The 21011-nt window shown below is 39.4% G+C and overlaps 1 protein-coding gene across 1 annotated transcript in view; it reads right to left on the bottom strand.

The window, feature by feature from the left end:
• Positions 1-21011, bottom strand: part of DNAH8 (dynein axonemal heavy chain 8) — a 310125-nt gene that overhangs the window by 184217 nt on the left and 104897 nt on the right. The window contains 9 exon segments of the mRNA XM_030314553.1: positions 559-783; positions 3613-3774; positions 4582-4686; positions 5688-5790; positions 6894-7057; positions 9594-9747; positions 12631-12830; positions 18412-18652; positions 18877-19014. Coding sequence (XP_030170413.1) covers positions 559-783; positions 3613-3774; positions 4582-4686; positions 5688-5790; positions 6894-7057; positions 9594-9747; positions 12631-12830; positions 18412-18652; positions 18877-19014 — 1492 coding nt within the window.

Here is a 21011-nt window from a genome sequence, read left to right as displayed (position 1 = left end):
CCCTACCCTACAATGATAACCACTGCTTTCGGAGAACTTTGTCTTGCTCAAGGCTGCTGGTTAGAGTCCTGTTTCTGAAGGGAATTCAAATACCACCCCACCTGCTCTTACCCTACAGAACCTTGTCCACATCAAGCAAGCCCATGATGCCCTGTTGGACACTGTTAATCAGACAAATATCCATGAAACTTTTCTGAAGCTTGATTCTCTTTGATCAAGACTTCTTTCTTAATGGAGCAAATGATTCATGACCAATCCTACCTAAATTGTATCATGCCCCTGGTTATTTGGTGTAACAGAACGAGTAGTTAGTTCACCTCACATCAGTTGGTTCCAGACTTTCACAATGCCAAATGTGAGTATACACATAAGGTTGTTTAAACCACAAATATACATATTTGTAGACATAGTATATAGAAAGACAGTTGTGGAAAAGGACCAAGTAGATGGAAAGTTCACACAAGTTAGGGAATATATATAATACTAATTGTTCATTATTAGGAGCACTGAACTATTAATTAGTACACCGAATCACTTTAAAAAACAAAGATACTTTACCAAGTCATCAAAAATATCTCTCTGGTGCACATGGATGGTTATCAGAGTTTCAAACTTCACTCTGTCAAACTTGCTTAGGTCATGTGTTGTCTGACTGATGAGAATATTCAGAATATCCAAAAATTTCTGATTGGTCACCTGCATGATTTTCCTGTCATCTTTTGCATTATGTAAAGCCTCTTCTGAATCATGTGTCCACAACATCTGAATTCCCAGAAGCCCCACCTATGCATCCAGAGGAAAAATAATAAGTAAATTTTCCAAATATTCAAAGCACATCTGCAATAAAATTTGGTGGTCAGTCGTCCATAGGAAGGCAAACGAGGTTTTACTCATTTTAAACTAAAAAGAGACATGCATTTCTCCACTCCCAAAAGGGGAAAAATAAACACTCCAAGTTCCAACTATTGATATTTAATTATTTTAATGCTGAGAGATAAGTAATAATTAAAACAATGGCTACCATATATGAAGCTGTATATGTTTCATGAAGGATGCTTAGCAAATTTTTCTATAGAGGGCCCGAGACCACCCAATAGCTCCTATGATCATTTTTCTTTCTCAAGAAAAGCAAACAGAATTTCTAGACTTGTTGTTGTGTATTTTTCTTTAGCAGGGTTTCCCAAAGGTCTCTTTGCAATTTCTAGAAACGGTATGCTGACTCTCTCCTTTCCTGATCTATCTAATCTTTCTTTCTTTCTTTCTTTCTTTCTTTCTTTCTTTCTTTCTTTCTTTCTTTCTTTCTTTTTCTTTCCTTTCTTTCCTGATCTATCATCTATAACTTTACCTAAATTGACTTCTTTCTATATATATCTATCTAAAGGAGAGAGAGAGAGAGAGAGAGAGAGAATGAGAAGGGGGAAGTTTATTCTTTTTCTCCTGATGAGGGCATAAGAAAATTGTGACTATCACCTTGCCTACAATCTCCACCCCAGGAAAGGTGTAACATTGTCAAAACAAACATGCCCTCCTTGCTGCAACAGGTGTCCCTTTAGGAGCTTTGGTTCATCTGCAGAGTCAAGCCACAGATCCGAGATCATTTGGACCAAAGGGAACCCCACATCTGGCGGAGGACTGGGAGCAGAGTGAGCGGCATGTGGACACTGTTGGGCATGGCATTCAGTGTGGGTAAGGCAGGAATAAAACCCTTTCCTTATCCCCGCCTCCTCAAGACTTCAAAATGCTTTCTGCCAAAAGCAGCGGCCAACCCTGCGGTCTGCAGGTAAAGATAAATGAAGGCCCCCCGGGTGAGGCGAGCAACCCGACGTAGAGGAAATACCCCATGTCAGGAAGTTCCCAGCAACAAGACAGTTCTGACTCTGGCAGCAGCAGAAGATGGCATGAGACAGGAAAAGCAAAAAACAAACCAAAAACCCACAGTGTAAGGCTGTGAGATTTAAAGACACAGACCCGCAACCTCTGAGAAATCACTGCTTAGTGGTAGATTCTAAAAACTAATCTTTAAAATGACTATCCTGAGTCACCTAGAAAAGCTTAAATTACGGTTTGTACTCAGTTTAAGAAGGCAGAAGATTTCATGGTGAAAACTGGAGGATGTCTCATTAAAATAAAAACAAAACAAGAATGCTCATTCTCCTCAACGTCACTCGCTGCCTGTCAGAAGCACGTTAAAACTGCTAGAAGGGAATACACTAAAATATGAAGTCATCGTTTGCAGCTGGTAGAAACAAGCAATGTATATATTGAATAAATATTATGGGTAGAATATACATTGGATGAATATATATCTTCATTACTCTTGAAAGCATTTTTTCCAAATAACTGAAATTTGCCCATTACGTTAAGATTTTAACCTAAAATTGCTTAAAATGTCACCTTTTAGAGCTAGTCAACTTTCCTGCTGTATCCTGTTCAACATCACTCCCACTCTGACCTCACTTTCAGTTTTCCACATGGTGCTAGCTTCTCTGTCTAATCTAGACTGAGTCTCTCCTTCAGATTATACAAGCTTTCCTGGGAGAGAGAAAGCGTGCTGATTTGGTCTAAGGGGCTATCTTTCTCACTTTATCAAATAAAGTATTTTATAAAGCTTCATCACAAAGCTAATAAAGCTGATAAGAATATAAAATTTGCCAAGGATACTGCACGATACAAAAATATTAAATACAATATCAACATATTCTCTCCAGTAAAGGTTGTTCTATAGCCGTACTTGTGTCATTTGAATAAATAATTTCCTATCATTTCAGCCCTCTCCGCTGTGTGTGCATTAAGTCGGGACTTGGAGGTCGGCCGCTAGGAGCGGTTGGAGAAGTATAGTTAGGGTCAAAACTGCGTGTATTTTCCTTGGGTATCTCTTGCTTCCTATCCCACACTCTCTCTGACCCAGATCACAAAGCATCACTTTTCATTTATTTTGGCTGAAATCTGAATGAAACTGTTGGCTCTTCCTTTTCTGTATTCAGTTTTAATAACACGTGGCACAGTAGGGTGCATTCCTAAAAGCCACTGGACATGAGAGCTGTTCAAGAGAACACCTGCTCAAACGCCAGCCTCTTGAAGGTCCGCTCCTGTTAGGAAGCTAGCTGCATGACAAGGCCTCCTTTAACAGATTATGACAATTTGTAATCACTGGAAGGGAGAAAAAAAAAAAAAAAGGCAAGATGGATTTTGTTTCAGGACAAGATATGCTCATTCTTATCTATATCCATATATCTATCTATATCTGTATCTATATCTATCCATACATAGCTACATGGAAAATATGCCACCAAATCCATACACAAATGGATACAGATAGGTGTCTTTTATGTACAGATGTGTGTGTTTTGTATATGAGATGAAATTTTCCATTTGTGAGTTTAGTTTTAGTGTTATCCTTAGTGATCAAAGAACAGTGGCAAATCCTCTTCCAGCGAATGGGATGAGATGGCCTAGAATAATGTAGGTGGACAAGCAGGTGGTTGGCAGTGGGGGGTGGGAAGGCCTCCCCAGCTAGTTCAAAGCTACCACAGCTGCTACACCATCAAGGCCAACTGCTTCCTGTGTATCTTTCCCCCTTATTTCCATTATTTAAACATTATATATTCTCACCTGTGCTGGAAAGTGATTCAGAAAAGGTAAGAGTTGAAATCCTGAATCGCTGATTTGGTAGAATGCAGACCTGATTATATTATGCAGTGACGACATCTGCATTTTTAACAAATCCATAAGCCAAATCTCTACAGGACCTTTGGCCATAACAGGATTATCCAACTAAAAAGACACATTACAGATATATTACAAATTGATAATAATTTCCTATTTTTACTAATGTCACACTTCACTTGATAAATCACAGTACCTCAACACAAAGCAAATAATTTTACACAAAATATTTAAGACATGAGAAAAACCAACTAATACTGTAGGTGGAAGAAAATGGTCTGGTCTAAAGTTTTCATTGTAGGGGTGCCTGAGTGGCTCAGTCAGTTGAGCATCAGATTCTTGATTTCAGCTCAGATCATGATCCCAGGATTGTGGGATCGAGCCCCACATCAGGCTCCATGCTGAGTGTGGAACCTGCTTAGGATTCTTTCTCTCTCCCTCTGCCCCTCTCCCCCACTCACGTTCTCTCTCTAAAATACAAAATTAGGGGCGCCTGGGTGGCTCAGTCGGTTGAACGTCCGACTTCGGCTCAGGTCATGATTTCACAGCTCGTGAGTTCGAGCCCCGCGTCAGGCTCTGTGCTGACAGCTCGGAGCCCTGGAGCCTGCTTCAGATTCTGTGCCTCCCTCTCTCTGCCCCAACCCACTTGCATTCTGTCTCTATCTCTCCAAAAATAAATAAACATTTGAAAAAATTGGTTTTTTAATACAAAATTAATAATTAATTAATGATAGAACAAGTCTCAGAGAAGTCAGTGACTTACCCAGACTTGTTTGCAACCAAGCCAGGGCGAGAGAACTAGAACCCAGGCCCACCCCTCCCCCACTCTCTGTTTTTCACAGGAGAATTGCAATCTCCTCGACCTACATTTTTAAAGAAATCCTAATAAGAAAACTTTAACCCAAGTTAAATTACAATAATTTTTTCTCCTTCTCTTGATATGACGGCCAGGATACGATCGTAGTCTTTCGCATGAAACGTCACCTCGTTTATGTTGTCGGATACTGCAGGGAGATGTGGCTGTAAGAAGCACAAGACAGAGCCAGAACAACACACGTGAGGCTAAACACAAAAGCCACTGAGATGTTTTTAAAAACCTTAATATGTGTTTTCTTTGTAAGAGATTAAGAATTCACTTCATTGTGCCAACAAAGACAGAAACAAACACACACAACACGGCTTTGTCAGCTGATTGACTTCGAGACCCACTTTTAAAAATCCAGCCCTACAGCATCTTTCCTGCAAATGCCCTTGTTCCACTAGGTTGGTTGGACTAAGACTGTGACCTTCCTCCACATGGAGACTGAACCATGTGGTCCCCGCCTCCTTCCCTCCCACAGACAGCTCTGTCCTGCCTGTCTCTTGGCTCTCCCTCTGCCTTCCACAGCTTTTACTTCCCTCCTTTCTCTTCTCATCCCCACAGCTCCCTAGAAACCACCAAGGAAGTCCCTCGTAGTGGCCTCCCAGATGGCCAAACTCGGCAAGGCTCTGGGATAGGGGTGTTTCAGTGCCTCCCATATCCGGTTTTTCATAGTTTCTCTCTGCCTCCTGGAAGTACTGCCCTTGGAAATGGCTAAAAGCACTTGAGAAGCACTTGGATATGGACAATTCCAAACCACAATCCCTACTTGATCTGAGAATATTTAGACTACAATACAAAAATGAATTACATTTAGTGAGCACATACTGTGTGTCAGCTACATTCCAGTGCGTGATCTCATGTAATCCTAATGACAATCCTATGAAGTGGAAACCATTAATATCCCTATTTTACAGATAAGGAAACTGAGGCACAGGAAAATTAAGAAGCTGGCTAAGGTCACTCAGCTGGTGAGTTGCATAATCAGTGACTCTTGCTTCAGGCTGATGAGTTCAGAACACACAGAAACTAGGACATTTTATACTTAACATAATCTTCAATACTCTCCTCCCTGTGCTATTAAATTTCTAAATTCATTTTTATTATTAATTATGTATGCTGTGTAAAAAAGCAATTTAGGTAATAGATATTAAGATTATACCTGTATGGTGTGGGAATCACTGGCTTGTCCCAGAATTTCCAGGAGAACTGGATCGGATACAAAGAAGAATCTTGGAAACAGTAATCTCTTCTTCTCCAAATACCTGTAAATAAAGTCATGTTACCAAATGACTTTTCCTGAATTAATAATTTTTGGGTTTTTAGCCAAGACACAAACCCTAACATCTTCAGTAAGATAACAGCAAACATCTATAGTCATTTCCCGTTTGCCTCTGAAATGTTTGGTTAGAACCAAAGTCCATGGTCTGTCATGAGTGGCACTTGGGAAAGCAAGACAGGGATTCAGAGCAAGACCTACGGTCTTCTTCCTCAAGAGCCCTCCTGTGACCTTTCTAGGAGTATCGCGAACTTCATGGTTTAAACCCATGATGAACACATGATTATCTCCAAACCTGGACACTGGAAGAGTTAAAGGGGGAACAACTAACCATGAAGTCAGGACAGGGGTATAACCTGGAAAAGCTAAGATATAATACAACTCTATTTCACGCAGAAATTGAGAATGAACTGTCCTTTATGGAAATTATCTGTAAATTTGTCTGGTTCTCTTCGTGCACATCTATATTCCATGACTGTAGTGGGTTGAATGGCAGATCCTCAGAAGACAGGCCCACATCCTATTCCCTGGAACCAGTGGATGTGGCCTCATTTGGAAAAAGGGTCTTTGTAGATATATTGAAGTTAAGCACTTCAAGAAGAGACAATCGTGGATTATCCACAGGAGTCCTAAATCCAATTACAAGAGTCCTCATAAGACACACACAGGAAAAAGAGGGGAAGGCAGAGAGGTTTGAGTCATGTGGCCGCAAGCCAAGGAACTCCTAGAGGCACCAGAAGCTCCAAGAGGCAAGGAAACATTCTCCCTCAGCACCTTCAGAAGGTGCTGGCTGACACTGATTTCAGATTTCTTGCCTCCCGAAATGTGAGAAAATAGGTGTGTGATGTTTTAACACCCAGTTGGTGGGCATTTGTCACAGTAGCCCTATAAAACTAATCCAATGCCTTAACTCATGGACCCCCAAATTGATGGTGTCTTGTTTTGCAGAAAAATTAAGGCTATGTTAAATTCCTGCAGCCACTTCAGCCATCCCTACCAAACCAGAAATGCCGTCAGTTTTATTTACTTGTTTGGGATAAAATGCCATCACATATAAAATGATAGGAAACTTAAAACTGCGGTTCTTACCCCGTGAGTGACTTCTGACATACTTCCAACTGTTCGTGCAAATGAGGTAAAAGTTGCCCCATGGTTTCATCTCCAACACAGCAACTGATCACATTGGGGTTCTCATGAGCTCGCTGCATTATCTTTATCCATGACTTGTCAATATTCTGAAAACGCTTGGCTTCCTAAAAACAGTCAGTGAAAATGAGCATTTGAATAAAAGCAAAGTCTTCGCTTTGGAATAGCCTCTAGTTCCTCAGACCCGCTTCTATTAGTCCTCAGTCTACATAATTTAAAGGAGCATTTTTTTTCACCTCAATTAATTCTGAAAAACAAAAACCCAGAGTCATAAAACTGCTTATTGAAATACTGCTTTGTCACAATGGGGCTTATCACTTATTTGTTTTCTTACATTTAATACATTTTCAAAATGCCACACGATTAATTTACAGAGCTATCGACTTAAAGCTCAAATCTAGTCTTCCAGCACCCCAGGTGCTTGGTTTGATGAGCAAACTAAAGAAGCATGACAGTAACTTGATCTCAAGATCTTTTGAATAATTACAGCTCAAAAGGACCTGGGGGAGGGGGGGGGCAGAAAAAAAGAAAGTAAAAACCCAAAACAAAGCTTCATTTACATTTTTGCTAATGAAATTTTTCTATTTACTATGGATGATATTAAGCTTTGCATTCAATTGCAAAAACGCCTCTAGGAATGGCATAATCTTGCCTTTTTAAAAACTTTTAAAGGTATCTTTTAAAACACTGCAACTTTCTGGTTAAGAAAGAAAAGAATTATGTTTAAAACAATGTTACAATGAGAAATGAGCTATTTTTGAAACCCTTTTAACCTTGATTTTTAATTTATATAGAGCCTATAGTTATGGAAATTTAGGAAGAGCAGGCTTAATTTTATAAGAGGGATTCTACCTTCATAGAATAAATCTATTAATAAGTTTACTTATTTCAAAGGCCGCAGAGTAAAGCTGTTATAAAGATTTTGTTAAGGGCTCAGAAAGCTAAATTTCCTTGCCCCGTGGTATGTGTCTGATCTATTAGTCGACTTAATGATAGTTAATTTGTGTTTATGCAATACAGATTAATTTTAATTCTACTCTCAGAGGAATACTATAAAGTCACCTCTTGGAGGAGATGAACTACTATAATCCAACAGTACCATATTTGAGGGGTGCCTGGGTGGCTAAGTCGGTTAAACTCTTGGTTTCAGCTCAGGTGATGATCTCACAGTTTGTGGGTTTGAGCCCTACATCAGGCTCGGTGCTGACAGCATGGAGTCTGCTTGGGATTCTGTCTCCCTCTTTCTCTCTTCCTCTCCTGCTCTCTCTCCCTCTCTCTCTTTCTCTCAAAAATAAATAAATAAACATTAAAAAAAAATTAAATGTAGTAGTACCATATTGAAGGTACCTGATATCCTCAGATAACCTGGGGATTTGAAAATAAGTGATTTTCTTTTTTTCTTTTAATGTAAATAAAAAATCAGCACATTTTGAAAACTTATTTTGTAAAGGGGCCAGACAGTAAATATTTTACTTTGCAGGCCATATAGTCTCTGTTACAACTACTGAACTCTCCTGTTGCAATGCTAGAGCAGCCACAGACAGAACATAAATGAATAGATATGGCTGTGTTCCAATGAAACTTATTTCTACAAACAGGTGAGTGGACCACAGATTGCCAACCCCTGTTTAAATAAGGTTTTAATAAGGTGGCACCTGGGTGGCTCAGTCGGTTAAGTGGCCGACTTCGGCTCAGGTCATGATCTCACTGTTAATGAGTTTGAGCCCTGTGTTGGGCTCTGGGCTGACAGCTGGGAGACTGGAGCCTGTTTTCAATTCTGTATCTCCCTCTCTCTCTGCCCCTCCCCCACTCCCTTCTTTCTCTCTCTCTCTCTCTTTCAAAACTAAATAAACGTTAAAAAATTGATAAATAAATGAATAAATAAATCAAGACAGGACCATATGGCTTTATAAAGACTTCTCCAGAGACATACACACAACACAAATCATTCTATCAGTAGTTACAAAAACCATATATATATATATATATATATTTTTTTTTTTAATATATGAAATTTATTGTCAAATTGGGTTCATACAACACCCAGTTCTCATCCCAAAACGTGCCCTCCTCAATACCCATCACCCACCCTCCCCTCCCTCCCACCCCCCATCAACCCTCAGTTTGTTCTCAGTTTTTAAGAGTCTCTTACGTTTTGGCTCTCTTCCACTCTAACCTCTTTTTTTTTTTTTTCCTTCCCCTCCCCCATGGGTTCCTGTTAAGTTTCTCAGGATCCACATAAGAGTGAACACATATGGTATCTGTCTTTCTCTGTATGGTTATTTCACTTAGCATAACACTCTCCAGTTCCATCCACGTTGCTACAAGGGGCTATATTTCATTTTTTCTCATTGCCACGTAGTACTCCATTGTGTATATAAACCACAATTTCTTTATCCATTCATCAGTTGATGGACATTTAGGCTTTTTCCAGAATTTGGCTATTGTTGAGAGTGCTGCTATAAACATTGGGGTACAAGTGCCCCTATGCATCAGTACTCCTGTATCCCTTGGGTAAATTCCTAGCAGTGCTACTGCTGGGTCATAGGGTAGGTCTATTTTTAATTTTTTGAGGAACCTCCACACTGTTTTCCAGAGCGGCTGCACCAGTTTGCATTCCCACCATACAAAAACCATATTTACCTGAGGTAGCTGTTTGGCAATATCTCCACCCACAAAGACAGCTTCAAGATAAACCCAAAGGTTCTGGACTACTAGCCACTCTTCAATTATATCTGAGGAAGTAGACAATTTATACACCCAATTCTGGATGGTTTTTTTAAATGGAGCATTATATCTAAAGAGTGAAAATGGAAAAAACACTATATTTTAAGGATATATGATTCAGAAAATAACATGGCCTAACAAAGTTACAGGAGAAACATTCCTTTGGAAATGAACATTTTTTTCCTTAAAAGGCAGTTCCTAATAATTTTCACACAGCTAATGAGATATTTGCTTTTCTAGGAGTAAAACTCATATAATTATAGTGATTTTACTTGTTTCCACATATTAGTCATAGACTAGGAAAATGGACCGAGTTTTGTGACAGAGGTCCAGCAAAGGAACTGTGCTTGTTGTTTCTGGGAGTACAGGGAAGGCAAGGAATAAGGTGTTTTTACAAGACTTTGGTGAACCAAATCGAAGTAAGCATGGCCTGCGAGAATAACACTTAGGGCACTGTTACTGGTCCATGAAACTAGTACCACAAGGCCAATGTCAAGATTGAGGGTTGATGTCCATTTACAGATGTTGCTCTTCTCATCCAAAGACTGCTGGTTTCACTAGGCACTGGGCCTAGATGGTATGGTATTAGAGATCTAGAATAGCTGCCCCCAAATAGCATGCTTCCTGCTTTCTCAACATCAGGGCTAGATGAAGGATTCATGAGAATTCAAGGTGTCCAGAAAGCTGGGCACAACCAAAAAAGACAAGAAACACAATGGATATCATGCAAGAAGTGATGGGAAGATACTGGGTAAGGACCCAACTGCCTACAGTTGGATTAAGAAGCCAACTTTAGTTTGTGGCAATGACAAGTGGTTTTGATGTGGTATAGTGGCATTTTCTGGTGATTGTCAATACAAGGTTCTTAAAACTTGTCTTGATCCAGGACAGGTGGTTGCTCACATACAGAAGGGGGTTCTTCTGGGTCTGAAGCGGGTCTTCTGGGTCTGAATGGGGTTTGATGCGTGAGTGCAACCCATAACTTCTCTAGAAGTCTGTGTTATACATGGAGGTATAAAGTGAGTTGCACAAAAATTGCCCCAAGGAGACAGGTGAGCTATTCAGATAGTAACAGGCATTTTTATCAACACCCATTTACTGTCCGTCTGACCATTGTTGTGGAGCTGAAAGGCAGTCAATATGCTAAAAAACAATCTTCAACATTAAAACATGCAGACCAAGATGGTATGGATGGGTACTTCAAGGGGCTGAAGCAACTAGATATTTGAGGCCCAAAATGGTCCTGCACAGAGGAAAAAAAAAAGAGTCATATTTGATGGTTATATTTCATGTAACTTCCAACATGAAAATGGGAGACTTGAAATAAAATCTAGCATAACCAGTTTCGGTCCTATGGCCAGGCCCTTGCATTGCACAACTCTGCATGGTGGAACCTGTCAAGACCGATAGGGAGTGCCATAGACCAATCAGGAATCCAGTAGGAAAGTGTCACAATCCAGGCAATATCTGGAGTTAAGTCTCACCCATGGAATATACAATTTCTTTCTGAGGTCACTTCCAGGTCACCCTAGAGACCCAGCAGCCACTGCCTCAACATTGATTTTATTAGTGCTATAAATATTATACTGATCAGGCTAAATGCAAGTTAAGTATGAAATTAAGAAAGGCCTCAAATCCTGAGTTCTTTGGCCACAGACACTATTCACATGACTCCACAGCTTTTTTTCAAGAAGTCATCCTTTAGTGGGGGTGCCTGGGTGGCTCAGTCAGTTAAGCGTCCAACTTTGGCTCAGGTCATGATCTCACGGTTTGTGAGTTCAAGCCCCACATCAGGCTCTCTGCTATCACTGCAGAGCCTACTTGGGATCCTCTGTCACCTTCCCTCTCTGCCCCCCTCTCTCCCGCCCCCCAAAAATAAATAGCATGTTTAAAAAATAACTAAGAAAGAAGTCATTTAGGAAATTAGGATGGCAAAATTAGTAGTGATCCATGTGGACATAGTATCCCATGAAGTCCAGAAACCACTGAATATCCCATGGTCACCTGTGCCAGGATTATTCATATTCCCTGAGAGCAGAAGACATAAGTAGGATCTTAACCATAGCAAGTCAACACGAAACTCCTAGAAGTAGGAGCTTTGAAATTAAGTACTTTATCCAAATACAAGACAGACTTTGGGGCCAGAAGTCATGCAGGATGTCATTCATTAACCAGTGATCTCAACCTGGACAAGGGGTGTTGGAATTCCCATGTACCCTAGACACTGACCTCTGCTAATGACAAAGTTGTGGCATATTTCTTAGAAGTATTATGGCGAAGAACAGTTGAGAATTACTGCATAGTCAGCTAGGGGATTAAAGGTTGCTAATGCCCAGATTAAGACCTGACAGTATACTTAGTCTGACTGATTCCCATTTTCTAAAGCTGCACTTAAAGTCATAGTCACCTTCCAGCTGGTACAGTAGTCCAAAGATGGACAGGTTGTTTCATTGAGGGCACAGTAAACCCAGCACATAAAGAGACACTTTCCACGATAAAAGATGCATAAAGTGTTTAAGTAACAAGCCCATAGTGATAACAGTTCTTTAATGTGTTGCCAGGATACTTCTCCTGGGCCACTGGATGAACACTTGAGCAGGGCTAGCCAAGGAGGCCAAAGATGACAGATTGGAGGAATGAAAGAGAAAGAAAATAAAATATTTCATCATGGTGGGGAGCCAAAATGTTCAGGAGATAAGCTGCCTATTTGGGGGAAAGTAATTATGATGGGGCCCACCAGGAAAATAGGAAGGAGAGATGAGTACCATAAAGAAGAGACAGAGGCCATGATTGTTAGGGAAAATAGGTAGCTTGTGTGAGAACAGACAACAGTGAGCACTTTAGGTCAGAATCTTATATTATGCCACAGCTGTAAAACTGGGCTTTCACCTAGCATTATATAATTCCAAAAACCAAATTAAAACCTTCCCCCCCCCCCCAAGTATAAAATTACCTGTTGCTTAGTAAGGAACCTAAGACCATTAAACTATCCTCCATCAAGGTGATAATTTCTCCTGATTCAGTTCCTTTGAGAAGGAGCTCTCCCTTTCCCTTAAATGCGGCAAAACTCAGGTTCTGGTTGGTCCAGTTTTCAATCACCTGAGTCAGCTTGGCTTCAATATCCTTTTCCTTAATGGCAGATATGCAAATGTCCTTCAGAGGGAGATCAAAGAATATGTCATGACATTTTCAATTATAAATTAAGTGCCTTGTAAAATAATGAATTTTTGAGTTTGGACCTAGAAGTCATAGTCATTTTGTGGCCAAAAAACCAAGACTCAAGGTGCACCTGGGTGGCTCAGTCAGTTAATTATCTGACTTTTGATTTCGGCTCAGGTCATGATCTCACAGTCATGAGACTGAGCCCCGTGTTGGGCTCCACACTGGATGTGGAGCCTGCTTAAGATTTTCCTTCCCCCTCTCTCTGCCCCTCCCTCATGCTTGCTCTGACTCTCACTCTCTCTGTCAAAAGAAGAGGAAGAGGAAGACAGAGGAGGAGGAGGAGGAGGAAAAGAAGGAGGAGGAGGAGAAGGAGAAGAAGGAGAAGAAGGAGAAGAAGAAGAAGAAGAAGAAGAAGAAGCAAAAGAAAAAGAAAAAGAAGAAAAAGAAAGGGGTGCCTGGGTGGCTCAGTCAGTTTAACGTCCAACTTCAGCGTCAGGTCACGATCTCACAGTTTGTGAGTTTGAGCCCTGAATCAGTCTCTGTTCTGACAGCTCAGAGCCCGGAGCCTGCTTCAGATTCTGTGTCTCCCTCTCTCTCTGCCCCTCCCCAACTTGCACTCTGTCTCTGTCTCTCAAAAATAAATAACCATTAAAAAAAAATTCTTTTTTAAAAGAAAAAAAGAAACCCAAGGTCTCAAGATCATCGTATTACAAGTTCAAATAATAACTCTCTTGACTGTCTGACCACTAATTATTTTATTGCACCACCTACATGCAATAGCAGAACTTAAATCGTCATGTTTCTTGATTATATTTTTCATTGGAGTTTTCTGGCCAAAACAGAGATAACCCCAGCTGCTCTATCTCAGCAACTTGCCATGAGAAAACAACTGAGAATGTATGTGGGAGTCCTTTGACCTCTTTGAAGTAACATATAATCAGTCATTGCCAGATTCCTGCTTCTTCTGGCCCTGATACGAATATTTCATTTGCTTAAAAGTTATTCTATTTTTTTTTTCTTACAAGTTTTCCTGTTTTTCTGAGAACGCTCGATATGAAAGCCTCACAGGGAAAGTAAAAGTAAGGTATTTTCCCCACCATGCCTCTATTTATTTTCATACTTAGAATCACAGAATCTCACAGATGGGAAGGAACTGAAAGGTGCAAAGTATTTCCACAAATAATTATAATCCAAATGGGTGTGTAATAAATGTCCTAAGCGTGGTAAGACTTGTTGTGAGTTCTGAAGAGGGAGAAAGGATTTCTGCCTGCAGTCAGGAGGGAAGGCTTCATGGAGGAGGGAGCATCTGAGACTGAGTGAGATTCCAATGGGTGGTGGGAGGAGATGTTCTACAGCAAGGGAAAAGAGTTCCTTTGGAGGCAGTGAGTCCAGTGACAGAAGGAATCCAGCTTGGTTAATAGCAGGACATGCAGAGCAGAGCAAACAGGATGTACCAGGGTATACCGCACTAAGAATCCATTTTGGGGTGCAAATAGTAACTGAGGCCTAGAATTCCTTGGAAGTATAAAATGATGTTTTCAAAGCACAGCTTATAAATGGCTATATTCTTAAGTGTAAAAACCTACCTCTAAGAATGAGATGGTCATTTTGTTTCCTTCAGTAGTAGTTGGATGACGTTGATAAACAGGACATAATGTTTTGAAAACAACTGCTGGTGTACATATGTAGTTAAGGGAAAAAGGAGGGGCAGGAGACTCAAAACCATATATATGAGAGATTTCTGGTTACATGGTACAGTTCCCTGCCTCCAAAAATACAGAATAGTGGATAAAATGCAAAAAAGAGAAAGTAAAAACATAGCTAGGCTTAAAAGCCAAACAAACATCTCCATGAACCAGAAGTGAAAAAGATATGCAAACCAGTGGGTGGACATGAAGCCCAGGCCTGAGGGCTGCGGTGAGTTGTGGAGAGGGGCAGGGGAAGCAGTTATAAAGGGTTTGCGTAGACATATCTGGCCACACCCCAGGGTCCAGCACAGAGACAACCCACTGAAAACTGCCCAGCCTTTCTGTAAAGAAGGCCTCTTTGCTTATCTTAGAGCTTCTGTCTGAGGGTCAGGCATCTAATGTAACACAGGACTAGGGGTTCTCTCCAAAGACAGAGGCTAGTGGGCACCACCGTTGCACTGTCCTCTGCCTCACCCCAGGTCACTGCTATCTCCTGGAAAGGAGCTTAAGCACATGTCTGCTGTCCTGAGTTTTGTTTTGTTTTGTTTTTGTTTTTTTGTTTGTTTTTGCAGCTGCCACCCAGGAGATGTCTCTTGAGCACCTGATTCTGGTGGCAAATGAGGTTTATGTTGGAGGTGCCACAGGACCATAACAAACCAGGAAAACGTTCTTAACCAGCTACCTACCCCCAGTGCAGAGACAGCAGACTGGAATGCTCAGTCGTACTATGGGAGAGGCCTATCAGTGTAACTTCACAGCCGTGGCCTGAGGAGTAGGCTTCTAATTAAACATACATCCGAGGGCCAACTCTAATCCTCTCCAGAGACTTTGTAGGGTGGGTGGTCTCTTCATCTTCCTTATGCCATGCTCCCAAATGCTGGCATCTCCAAGAAGGGAACTTGTGTGAACAACTGTTGCTGTCACTCAAAAGGCACATCCCTTGATGGCCTGAGTCTGGTGAGTAGAGGGGCTTGGGTTCATGGGTTCAACAGGATGGCAGCAAACAAAGAAAGCTCTTAACTGGCTATCATCCCAGGGTTCAGTGCACATAGAACAGACAGAAATGTCCATTTCCTAGTGTTCCCCTAAAAGAGGTATATTTGCATACTTTAAAAGTGGCTGCCTGAGAATTTGGCTTCCAATCAGCCTAAATCCACTTTGGAGCCTGACAGGTCTTGTGACACCTCCAGTTACTGGGAGTAACTAAGGATGAAGTAGAGTACTAGAAGAAACACAAAGTTCTGAGAGCCAAGCAAGAGCTAAGGTGGGCTTGAATGATAAGGCTCATTTCCTACATGAGGCTTCTCCTTCCAGACTGAGAGAGGTGGCTGTTTTATATAATGCATAAAAACCAACACAGAGAGGAAAGTAAAATAAAGAAACAGAGGAATATGGTCCAAATGAAACAAGATAAAACCTCAGAAAAGACTTCAATGAGACAGATGGGTGATTTACCAAATAGCTCAAAATAATGGTCATAATAATACTTAACAAGTTCAGGAGAAACATGCATGAACAAAGTGAGAATTTCAACAAAGAGAAAGAAAATATTTTAAAAGTACCAAACAGAAGTCATGGAGCTGAAGAATACAATCACAGAACAGAAAAATACAATAAAGGAATTCAATAGCAAACTAGATGAAGCACAAGAAAGGATCATGAACTCAAACACAGGGCAGTAGAACTTACCCAACTAGAGCAAAAAGAACAAAGAATGAAAAATAGTGAAGATAATTTAAGGGACTTAAATTTAAGATAGATCACATGGGCCAACACTCACATTATACAAGTCCCAGAAGGAGAAGAGGGCAGAAAATTTATTTGAAGAAATAATGGCTGAAAACTCCCCTAAGATGGGGAAGGAAACAGACATCCACATCTAGGAAGTCCAGGGAGTTTCAAAACAGATGAACCAAGAGATCCACACCAAGACACATTAAAATTGAAGTGTCAAAAGTTGAAAACAAAGAGAACATCTTACAAGTAGCAAGAGAAAAACTTGTTAAATACAAGGGAACTCTCACAAGACTAATAGCAGATTTTTCAGCAGAAATTGTGCAGACCAGAAGGGAGGAACACAATATATTCAAAGTGCTGAAAGAAAAAAAAAAGACAGAAACAAAAAAAACCCCACTATCAAGAATACCCTACCAGGCAAATTTGTCCTTCAGAATCAAAGGAAAGATAAAGTTTTCCAGACAGGCCAAAGCTAAAGGAGTGCATCACCACTAGACAAATCTTACAAGAAATGTTGACAACAAAGCCAAGGAAACACAGGGAAAAATACACAAACGGGACAACATCAAACTGAAACGTTTCTGCATGGCGAAGAAAACCATCAACAAAATGAAAAGGCAAACTACAAATGAAATAAAATATTTGCAAATCATAAACCTGATAAGGAGTTAATATCTAAAATATACAAAGAATTCACACGACTCAATAGGAAAAAAACCCAACCAACCCAATTCATAAATGGGAGAGGATCAGAATAGACATTTTTCCACAGAAGACATGCAAATGGCTAACAGGTACAGGAAAATGTGCTCAACATCACTAATCCTCAGGGATTAGCAAATCAAAACCACAGTGAGACACCACCTCATACCTGTCAGAGTGGCTATCTTGACAAAGACAAGAAATAACAAGTATCAGTGAGGATGAGAAGAAAAGAGAAACCTGCACACTACACTGTTGGTGGGAATGTAAATTGGTGCAGCCGCTATAGAAAACAGTATGGAGGTTCTGAAAAAAAAAATTAAAAATAGAGCTACATATGATCCAGCAATACTACTTCTGGGTATTTATTCAAAGAAAATGAAAACACTAATTCAAAAAGAAAGAAACCAGAACATAGATACTGAGAACAGACTAGTGTTGCCAGCTGGGTGTGTGTGTTGGGGCAGGATGGGGGGTTAGGGGAGTGGTGGTGCAAATGAAATGGGTGAGGGTGGTTAAAGGTACAAACTTCTAGTTATAACACAAATAAGTCCTGGGGATCTAATGTACAGCATGATGACTATAGTTCACAATATTGTATTGTGTATTTGGGAGTTGTTAAAAGAAAAGTTCTCAACACAAGAAAAAAATCTTAACTATGTGTGGTGATGGATGTTAACTACATATATTGCAGTGATCACATTGTGATATACACATGTATAGAGTCATTATGTTACAAACATAAACTAATAAGTTTATATCTCAGCCATAAAAATCATATACTTATAGAAATTATATCTCAATAATAAAAAAGAAATACCATACAAACACTAAGCACACACAAAAGAACCAATTTAAAATCTTGGAAAGGAAAAATAATATGTAGTAGATTAATAAGGAAAAGTATAGAATTAGAAATCTGGAAAATGTTCTAAGGAATTTACCAGGAATGTAATACAGAAATAAACAGATTTTTTGCTTTTAAATGAGAGTGTAGTTAAGGGACAAGGAGGATAGATTTAGGACCTCCCAAATGAACATATTTCAAATAATCATCTTATCTCCTTGAGTTACTGTATTATTTTGCAAAATCAAAGGATGTTCAGGATCATTCCAAATTTTGAGGGTACATTATATAAGGCAATTAGTACACTCTTACATAAAATGTCTGTACAATTTTCAGAAAAGAAAAAGATTTAAAAAAATGTTTTTTCTAATGTTTATTTCTGAGAGAGAGAGAGCACAAGTGGGGTGGGGCCGAGAGAGGGAGACACAGAATCCCAAGCAGCTGTCAGCACAGAGCCCAACATGGGGCTTGAACTCGTGAACTGCAAAATCATGACCTGAGCCAAAGCTGGATGCCCAACCGACTGAGCCACCCAGGTGCCCCAGAAAAGAAAAAGATGTTCTTTAATGAACCAGTGATAAGATATAAGCTTTTGTACCTCAATGTCATCCTTATTTTTAAGTAGTGGTGCTTCCATAATATTTCTAAGACAAAACGAATCAGATTCCACATCAAACGGGGTTCCAGTTAACTCAGAGATTCGATCCCAGTGTCTCTGTTTCATTGCCTTATTGGTCATCATTTCCAGTAGAGGACATGACTCACTGAAATCATCAATTCTTTTTTTCAGATCCAAAAAAGCTTGCCAATCTTTAAGCCCTTTTGGGAGTTTACGACACCTTTCAGGGAAAAAAATTGTATCACTACACATTTCTTTGTGTACACACACACACACACGCACACACACACACACATATATAACAACTTTGCCATATATATATATTTATGTATATATATATATATATGGCAATATATCAGAGGATAGATTCATTTGTTAAATACCTACAAGATCCTATGAAGATAGCCGCTAGAAAAAGGTAAGTTTAATTCAATTAAAACTCACCTGTTTTGAAATTCCTGCAGTTCTGCATTAATTTTTTCAATGTCTACATCTCCCCAAAGTATTTCATAATAACCACTAATATTGCTCATTACAGTATCATAGAGTCCATACAGCTTCTGCAGCAAGTTGAGTTCCTTTCTGGGAAACCAAATATTTAAGTCATTGCATAATGTGTATTTTAAAAATAAATGTCATTATTGGATAGACAGAATTCATCCAATCAAATATTTCATACATCACAATATTTCATGTGTACTTTATAGACACCAATATGCAAAAAACCCTGTTAATTTCCAAACAAAGATTTGATTAAAGCTCCATCAATTGGGTCAAGTGTACAGCTCTCAAATATTCCAAGTCATACTATGACTTGACACTAACAAATGGCTTGATTATTATTACCATTCCAGTCACTGCAAACAGTGTGACCAGAACTTGGTAAGATCAAAGCTAAGGCTAAGATTTTAATTTTTTTTCTTTCAAATGCAAGTTGTTTTTTTTATGAGAACATCTATCTTTAGGAAGTGACTTAAACATCACTTTCCTACCAAAAGCTTTCCCTCATGTACCCAAATGGGGTTATATACATAGCAAGAATAATAGGAGGGATTATAGATTCCTAGAAAAAGTCCTTTTATCGTGTAATAGACCAAAAATTGAGTTTGTTGATGCTCCCAAGAATTCCTCAACACTTAGCGGACCATGAGGGTCTCCTAGACCCAATTTCAGTTTTTGAGTTTATTTCTTGAGCAGTTCTAACTATTTGTAAGGACTGATGTTCACAACTTTTATTATTTATTATAAATAATGCAAAGGCCAAAGTTAAAAGTTGCTTATGTTTTTAATAAAGTAAAACTCATTCTATCTTGCAATTATCAAATGGACACACTGGGCCCTTTAAAAAACACTCTGTTTTTCCAATTCTTGCTTCATTTTGCTGATTCTTAGGAATGATCCCATTGTTAATCATGGAGTATTTCCAACTATGCTAAAAATGACTAAAATAATACAAAAAGAACAACAAGATCTCCAATAAAAAAGGGACAATTTTTCTTCAGGTTTCTTACTGTGTTGCCCAAAGCATTGCATCGTCTTTTAAGAAAGTATCAAGAGGAGGGCACCTGTTGGGATGAGCACTGGGTGTTGTATGGAAACCAATTTGACAATAAATTTCATATTAAAAATATATAAATAAGTAAAAGTAAAATGATCATTGTATTGAAAAAAAAAGAAAGAAAGTATCAAGAAAGAACTCTGGAGAGACACCATTTTTGTTTTGTTTTTGTTGTTGTTGTTTAGCTCTCACTTAATACAGTTAAGGAATTGTTCATTTTTTATGTAAAACAGCAAAGAGAAGACAACTGACAAAAGAGTGTGTTTCCCAAGTATTGAACAGGAAAGAGACACAGGGCAACACACTAGACTCTAACTGTGATAGTCCAACTGGCTATGTAAGTGAGATCTCAGACTGTGGGTCTTTAGATGATAATTACCTAGATGAATTTTACCCAAATCAGTAATTTATGAGTGGACAATATGTTTATGTAGAGGCAAGGGCTTCATCCTGCAAATTTTTACAAGAACCTAAACCATCCCATTTCGTGAAAAGGATAAATGACTGTTCTTCCATTATCTGTGATGTTTCTGTAACTTTTATTTGGGACATCCCCTAAGTAGACAGATGCTGAAGGCAGATGTGTACTCAAAGACAGATGATGCAGAAATGAAAAAGTTCATGGACTTGATCCTTCAAATATGAAAGTAAAGATTTTTTGCATTCATAATGCAAGAAAGATGGTGATCCTCTCTTCAACAAAATTATGGGTATCTGAGTTTTCAACAGTTCTGGGGTTTAGCAATGCAAGTCCAAGAAAAGTCAGAAGTAATAGTAAGTTAGAAGCTGTTGGAGATGGATTTGAAATTGGAAATCAGTGCCTACAGAATGGGTATGTTCCAGGTTTGTGCATGACAGCTGATGAGAAGTTGGTGGTGTCACCAGCAAGAATCCAAGAACTGACCTTTACTGTCCCACTGCTTGTACTCACTAATCTTTGCCTTAAATTTTTCCTTAAGCTTTTCTTTCTGTCTTACCTCTTAACTTAGGCAAAGGAAACCCAAAACCACTACTCAGGTGG

This window comes from Lynx canadensis, chromosome B2 (genome assembly GCF_007474595.2).
Source record: "Lynx canadensis isolate LIC74 chromosome B2, mLynCan4.pri.v2, whole genome shotgun sequence".
NCBI lineage: Eukaryota > Metazoa > Chordata > Mammalia > Carnivora > Felidae > Lynx > Lynx canadensis.
Note: the sequence above shows the minus strand (reverse complement) of the source record. Positions and strands in the feature narration are given on the sequence as shown.